The sequence below is a fragment of the Euleptes europaea genome, chromosome 1 (assembly GCF_029931775.1).
Source record: "Euleptes europaea isolate rEulEur1 chromosome 1, rEulEur1.hap1, whole genome shotgun sequence".
Taxonomy (NCBI): Eukaryota; Metazoa; Chordata; class Lepidosauria; order Squamata; family Sphaerodactylidae; genus Euleptes; species Euleptes europaea.
This window is the reverse complement of record NC_079312.1, coordinates 174910774-174918685: the sequence shown is the minus strand read 5'-3', so window position 1 is coordinate 174918685 and position 7912 is coordinate 174910774. Positions and strand designations below refer to the sequence as shown.

Genomic DNA, 7912 nt, shown 5'->3' with positions numbered 1-7912 from the left:
TTCAATGCCATACAGTCCAATTGCCAAAGTGGCCATTTTCTCCAGGTGAACTGATCTCTTTCGGTTGGATATAAGTTGAAATAGCGGGAGATCTCCAGCTAGTACCTGGAGGTTGGCAACCCTACTTTTATGGGATGTGGTTCAAAAGAGTGGGATTCCGCTGCAAGATTCTCCCGCCCCACCAGGACAAGGAGGGGTTATAGAATGTACGTGGGGCAGAATTATTTTGGATGTTTAGACACCAGCCCTGGATACAGGCTTGGGGCCCAACCTCTTCACATTCAGAGGCAGACATTGTCATGTTTCTAGGTACCAGAAGGACGTGGCACCTGCCCCCCTTTTAGCCCTGGTGCCTCCCAGCAGGTGAGGGCACTTTCAAAATGGATGCTTGGGGGGGTGTTTAGTGGGTTGCCCCACCCCAGATTGCCACAGGATGCGGTAAGGAGCTCCCCTGTTTTTTGGGGAGGGGAAGGTGCCGTCCTGTGGCTCGACGGCAGAATTGGGGATGAGCCACGGTAGTATGGAGGGGGGAAGGCAAAAGAGTGCTGGGTTGAGAAGAGGACGTCGGGGGTCCCAGCGCAGGGGGGAGCCGCTCAGTCGGAGAAGAGGCTGGCGAAGCTCTGTCGGAGGCTGCGGATGCTCTCGGCACGCACTTCGTCCTGACTAAGGCTGCCCCGTGGCACCGGCGCCTCTGCAAGGGGGAAGGTATTGGTCAGAGACTGGGATTTGCTAAGGGACAACGAGGGAGGGGATGGGGGGCAGGAAAGAGGGGAGGGGAGGGGAGGCGGAGAGGAGAGGAGAGATGAGAAAGACACTATTAATATCAGGCCAGGCAAGAGAACTTGCTGCTTCGCTTATGCTGGGGAGGGGCGGAAGGGGAGGCCAGGGTGTGGGAAGCAACCCCTGCTTTCCCAGGAGAGGGGGGAGGGAGCAAGCACGGAGCGGCGGGAGGGGGGCGGACAAGCCAGGGTCGGAAATGCAGGCCTCCCCACCCCTCGCCTCCTTCCCCCAAAGCTGCAATGGGCAGTTTGTCCAGCAGAGAGAAGCGGAGAGCTGGGAAGCGTCCTGTAGGAGCGACAACCCTCTGCTAGAACGGACGGTATCTGGAAGAGGGAAATTTGCAGACAAATTCTTCCTGTTCCTTTCCTTTTCCTTCCTTGCTCCCATGACCCACTGGTCTTGAGCAGTTAATGGGGAGTTTTTTTCTGTTTCTTTAAGGAAAATATGGTGGAGAGATACTTGGCCACTACAAGTGTTTTTACTTGGATCTCTATCCACCAGCAAAAAAGGGACTATTTATCACCTATTACGGTGGCAGGTAGTTTCGTTAAAATAGGAGTAATCCACTGGTCACGCTGGAGTTTGAAATGGGGACACTCCAGCATCATGTGAGTTCTTCCTATTCAAATGTAGTGTATTCTCTGTTTCCAGTTTGCCTTCGGCAATTGTGGATGGATGCTGTTTCATTTATTTTCCCCAGAAGGAACCCGAGAGGTATTGAGTTTTGGTGAGTTGATGCTAACTAGGGCTGTGCCAAATGTTCGCAGGCGAACATCTTCAATCCAAAAGGGGCCTTTGGGGAAGCATTCCCCCTAAAGAACTCTAAACGCTCACCTGATTTGTGCTTGTTCGCTGCTGCTCACTGGCTCTTGGCACTGCTTCAGCGCCGTTTTACAAAGAAAGCTTCTTCTCAAGTGATTCCGTCCAATCGGGAATCGACTAACCAGTGTGGTGATGTCACAGTGCCTCTCAGCCTGTCAAAGCCGGCTAGGCGAGAATGTCATGAAGCTAATTCAGACCGAGGGCAATGCTTGCTCCCCTCACTCTGAATAGGTCTTTCCCTTTTTGTCCTTTTTTTTTCAATGGGGAATGTTTATCGCAGGGGTAAAATGGTACCCAAAATGCCTTGTTTCAGATTGGCCCAAATGTTAATAGTGTCACTTCAAAGTTTGTCCACAAGACTTGTTAGAGGGTAGTGGCGATGGTTTAAAGGATCCCTCAAAGTCCATTTTCAAAAGCAAAATCTGAACATCAGAATTTCAGCTTTGAATTCTCAAATGGCCCAATTTGAGTCTGTATTAAAATTTGTTTTCTATCTGCATTCAGCCGTGTTAAAACTACAAACAGACAAACAAACCTTGTTCTCATAGGCTAGCCCTTGGGTTTTTAGACATTCTCCCCATTGACGGAGTGACTGGCTGCACACAAGCACGTACAATTTAGCACGTACAAATTCAATTTCAGCCCCACGTTTCTAACTTTGACGGCTGCAAATAAAAACTTAGAAAAATGCAGGCTGGCTGTGATGCAGGCTAAAGACACCAAAGGGGAGTGGAATAAGGTCTTGGGGGGGATCTACCCCCCCATCCTGTCCTTTCTTCTTTCCCACCACCCACCTCTGCTACACCAGTCCTGGCCCACTAATTCCAAATTCAGTAAAAACTGGACAAAAGCAGAAATTGCGCAAAACAACCCCATGCAAATCCCCCCGTTTTGCACAACTTCTTATGGAATCTAAACCGAGAACTGGGATTCGCAGGATGGGGGCAGTCAGAGAGTGGACAGCTCTGGTCGGGAACCGGGAAGACCGCCACCCCAGCCTATGAGACCCCCTTCTCAACTGGAACCGGAACCGGGAGTTGTGACTCCTGAGTCTCGGAACCAGCGTCACCCCCGCTCCCTTAGCCAGGAACCCAAGAGTCCAGCGCTTACTTCAGCTGAGGCTGCGGCGGAGGCAGGTCCTGGCTTGGTTTCTGGGCCACTTGTGGTTTTCCTTGGCTTGGTGGAGGGCGGCTGACTTGCTGCCCGGGTCCTCCGGGCCCCTGCCCCTGAGTGCTGGGCCTTGGCTGCTGGGTGGTGGGCGGGGCGGGGCGCTGCTGCTGGGCTCCTGCTCCCGGCGGGCGCTGCTGAGGCAGGCCCCCCTGGCTTCCCTGGCGCGGGTGCTGGCGCGGCTGGCCCGCTGCTGGAGGACGCTGGAGCTGCGGTGGCGGCGGTTGCCCCGGCGGACCCCCGGAAGCTGCTTTGGGTGGGCCTGCTCCCGCGGCCCGCTGCTGCTGAGGGGAACCTGGCTGCCACTGCGGCGGCCCCCCACCGCTGGGGCTGGGCCCCCTCTGGGGCTGCGGGGACTGCGGTGCAGACGGCGGCCCCTGCTGGCGGGGCTGTTGAGCTCCTGGCCCGGGCTGGCGTTGGCCTACAGGACGTTGCTGCGCCTGAGGAGGGGGCTGCTGGGTGGTGGGGCTGGGCAGGCGTTGAGCCATCGGAGGGCCGCCTGGCTGCGGGGAAAGGCCGGGCAGTTGCTGGCCTTGTGGAGGGGGGCGCTGTTGAGTAGGGGGGCGCTGGGAGCCTGGGGGCGGCTGCGGAGGACCTCCTGAGAAAGAAAGAGAAGAAGAGTGGTTTTTTATATGCTGACTTTCTCTACCACTTAATGAAGAATCAAACTGGCTTACAATCTCCTTCCCTTCCCCTCCCCTCCCCTCCCCACAACAGACACCCTGTGAGGTAGGTGGGGCTGAGAGAGCTGTGACTAGCCCAAGGTCACCCAGCTGGCTTCATGTGTAGGAGTGGGGAAACAAATCCAGTTCACCAGATTAGCCTCAGCCACTCATGTGGAGGAGTGGGGGAATCAAACCCAGTTCTCCAGAGCAGAGTCCGCCGCTCCAAACCACTGCTCTTAATCACTACAGCACGCTGGCTCTCCAGAAACAGAAGGAGAGAGAGAGATGTTTGGGATTACTTAAGAGACCACTGCCTTAGCTGACCACGATGATGTTCCAACCAGTTCCCTGTAGCAAAAAGCCTCTCTCCTTGCTGCAGGCTGCTCTCTGTAAAACAGCCCGCCCCTGGAGACCTCTTGCTCACTTCCACAAGCCCCGCCTCCTGTTTTGTTGTCCCCTATGATCTGACCCAGCTTACCCTGGGGTGGGGGTCTCTGTTGGGCTGGGGGGGCTTGTCGCTGTCCAGCTTGAGCTGCCTGAGTCTGGAAACAGAACAAAAACAACAAGATGGGGTATGTTAGAGTTTCATTCCTGCCACCTCCCCCTCCGAAATCAACCTTTCCCGTACCCTCAAGCATTCCCTGCAGGCCTGCCATACCATTCCCCAAATGCAGTGTTTCAACCCCGTCCACTCAACAGTGATGAGCCAGGATCTATGGTCCTTTATGCATGGGTACTTTGACTTAAGTTCGTCCACAGACTGTCTCAGTTGTTCCTTGGAGTTATGCATGAGTTTTCCATCCCTCGGAGATGACTTTGCATCCAGCCCTTGCAAATTCCAGGTCTTCCCGATGCTGTTATAACCTGATTCTTCGATCTGCCCTGAGATCAGCCCGAATCAAATCATTCTCATCTCCATGCATAATCCAAAGAGTGGGACCATGGAGGGGGGGTGTTTGAGGTTTTTCTCACTGTAAGCACTACAGCCAATTACAAAGCAGCGTTTCAAGGGGCAGGGACTCAGACGCTTCCTGGTTTTTTGCTGGTTATTTTTTGGGTTTGTTTCCCACCAGAATTTCTTTCTGAGCAGACATTTTTCTCACATAAAAATGGGTTTCATAACGAAGCTTTGGTTCCCCCCCAGCCCGTTCTTTTATCAGACCTCTGTTTTGTGAAATAGGTTTTAAAATGGCACTTGGGAGAGAGTGGGAGAAAGGAGGGGTGACTTTTTCTCACAGTAAGCACTACTGCCAATTACAAAGCAGCATTTTAAATGGGCGGGGATTCAGACGCTTCCTGATTTTTAGTGATTTACTCCGGGAACCCCAGGATGAACCACAACATGCATAGCATTTTTAGGATTCAGGACAGAAACGTGTGTGGGTCAAGACAGCATCGAACCCCAGGTAAAACTCTCATGCATAAAAGACCTTTCACAGCCTCCGTAGGACTTTCAAAAAAGGGATTCAACCCATTCATGAAGGACAGGTCTACCAACAACCACGATAGCTGCGTGAATCTAGGAGCAGTGTACCTCTGAACACTAGGCCCTGCTAGTGGCCTTCCTGGAAGCATATAGCTAATAACTGTTGGCTGAAGAAAGGAGGACCACTAGAGTTCTTTGGTTTGATCCAGCAACACAGATCTGACATGACTGGCCTCCAACTGGATTGTCTGGGTTTCGGACAAATTCCTCCACTTCTGCTTGCCCCACCAACCTTTTACTGACGGTGCCAGGGACCGAAGCTGGAACTCAAATGTGCAAATTATGGGCTGTTCCACAGAACTGTAGCCCTTTCCTGAGATCAGGGCCCTAATATAACTTCCATCATGACTGTCCCTTCCTTCTACCACCACCACCTCCAGCATCTCCATACTCTTCCCTCTTCTGTTTCTAGTAAGCAACGAATAATGAAGCAGAGTTGGTTTTTATAACCCGCTTTTCTCTACCTTCACAGGGCTTATAATCTCCTTCCCCTCCCCACAACAGACGCCCTGTGAGATAGGTGGGGCTGAGAGAGTTCGGAAAGAACTGTGACTAGCTCAAGGTCACCTAGCAGGCCTCAAGTGGAGGAGTGGGGAAACCAACCTGGTTCTCCAGATTAGAGTCTGCTGCTCATGTGGTGGAGTGGGGAATCAAAACTGGTTCTCCAGATTAGAGTCTGCCACTCATGTGGAGGAGTGGGGAAACCAACCTGGTTCTCCAGATTAGAGTCCACCGCTCTTATCCACTATGCCACGCTGGTAAACTATACATATAAAAAAAGAGACCCAGCCACAGTTCAGGAAGTCTGAACAGACAGAAGGGAGAGTGCTGCCATACCTGGGCATGCTGTCCGGAGGCTGAGCGCACGGGTGAGGGCACCGGTGTGCGAGGGAGGGCCTGGGCCATGCGGGTCAGCACCAGCTCCACCATTAGGTGCTTGTCTTCATCCTGGTGGTCTCCAATCAATGGCATGGAAGACCCCACCACCTGAGGATAGTGACAAGGAACATGGAAAGTCAGCTTTTCCTGTGTGAACTGTCCAAAGTGGGAAAATGGAACTAGAACCTCTTTTTAAAAAAGAAATGCATAAAACAAACCCAAAATTAACCCAGCATGGATGATAGGGGATTTCCAAGATGCGAAAGCCAACCTCGGGGGTGAAAGTGATTAGGAAATAAAGGCCAAAGAACTCCAAACTCCACCGCATAGCACAGCACAGCACAGTGGTGGAGTGTGTAAGCTGTGAACCAGGACGCCCCCAGTTGAAAGGTCACCTCTTCTACGGGTTCATTTGGTAATGTCAGCCCCTCCCCCCTGCAATAAAAGGGTAGCCTACATTACAGGATTGTTGTCGTAAGGATTGTGGAGATAGCGTATGTGGTTTGCAACGTTAACTACTGGCGTTAACAAAACCGCATGGTGACTCAGATCATGCCGTCTGACCGATAAAGCCAGAAAGTACTTGGCTGTAAGCCAGTCTGTCCTACTGACTTCAGTGCTTCCCCATTCCATGTTACAGTTAGAAGGATGGGCACACTCGGCAAAATACAGATGAAAACATAGTATTGGAAGAGTGAAATATCCATGTTTTTCCAAACAGAGGGCAAAACTGGAGCAATGATTTGGAAAAGTTACCCTTCCCAGCATATCTCAAACACTTTCTCTGTGTTAGGTCACTTTTTTAGGACAGGAAGAGCACGTTTCTGGCTACCTCCATAAAATGCACACTACAGGCTTCGGCGCTTCAAAACCAGCTCCCCTGCCCTACCATTAGTATTTTTAAAGGAGAAAAAAAATGTTCTTTGACATGCATTTTTGGTTTTAAAACAATAATAAAGCCTGCTTTCAAATGGCAAAAGCCAGTGGAGGATGAAGGGTTAAATCCCCTATCTCTTCTCTACAGGGTCACACTAAGGGTGTGCATATCGACATGCCAAAATAAAAAATTAACCAGCTTTTTCAAAGGCAGCAATTAAGGCAGGTCCCGAATAATGCCGAAATTTTGGGGCATTATTCGGGCTGCTTTAACCTCGCCGCCATTTCCATGCACAGATATTAATGAAGTCCACCCTGCCCGACTTCCCAGGAAGCCGGGCAGGGTGGACTTCAGGCTGCATGGATCTAAGTGAAGTCCACTCCGCCCGGTTTCCCAGGACTCCGGGGAAGCTGGGCAGGGCGGACTTCACTAAGATCTGTGCTGCCAGCCTTGGCAGCGTGGAGCTAAGTGAGGTCCACCATGGCCGGCTTCCCATGAAGCCAGGCGGAATGGACTTCATTAAGATCTGCCTTGGATCTAAATGAAGTCGACTCCGCCTGGCTTCCCTGGAATCACCGGAAGCCAGGTGGAGTGGACTTCACCTAGATGATGCTGCCAGCCTTCTTGGGGTGGACTTCTTTCAGATCCGTGCTGCCAAGCCTTCTCTGCACCCCAGAGAAGGCCGTCAGCACAGATCTAAGCACAGATCGGGTTCAGGTAGTTTTTGGGTTTTGGTTTATTAACCCGAAAATTGTCAAAAAATCCGGGTTTTCCAGATTTTTCAAAAATTTCCAGGTTTGATAAACCTGAACCCAAAAAATACCCGTCCCACAGCAAATTGGGGCTAAAGCAGCCCTAGGTCCCACAGCAAACTGGGGCTAACGGAGATTGCAGTTGGCATGTAATTTAGGGATTGTGACATGTAATCTTCATCTCATGCATCTAAGCCTAAAGTTACATACTCAAAGCATTCCTGTGGGTCAAAGCATTCCCGTGACCACTTCAGAATGCCAACATTTTAACAGTTTGTTTTACCACATTAAAACAATTCACTTGCAGGGTCTAATGGGTTCGATCAGTAAATTAATCAGGCCCATTAATCAGTAAATTAATCGGTGAGGACATTTTTTAATTGATGGGGCTGCAAATTAAGGCTATCCTTGTTTGTTTATTTTGGTTCTGATAAATGACAGTCACAGGGAATAAAAAGAAAACAACAGCTTGCTTATGAAACTG

At 51.2% G+C, this 7912-nt stretch overlaps 1 protein-coding gene across 2 annotated transcripts in view; it reads right to left on the bottom strand.

The window, feature by feature from the left end:
* Positions 1-582: 582 nt before the first annotated feature.
* The window catches only part of SYN1 (synapsin I), a 295573-nt gene continuing 288243 nt past the window's right edge, over positions 583-7912 (bottom strand). The window contains exons 10-13 of one of the 2 annotated variants that reach the window (XM_056867284.1): positions 5758-5907; positions 3913-3976; positions 2713-3367; positions 583-729 (exon numbers count right to left, since the gene is read on the bottom strand). In XM_056867284.1, the coding sequence (XP_056723262.1) occupies positions 594-729; positions 2713-3367; positions 3913-3976; positions 5758-5907 (1005 nt within the window). In that variant the 3' untranslated portion in view covers positions 583-593. The remainder of the gene's footprint in view (positions 730-2712; positions 3368-3912; positions 3977-5757; positions 5908-7912) is intronic. The other variant, XM_056867285.1, reaches the window with a different exon arrangement.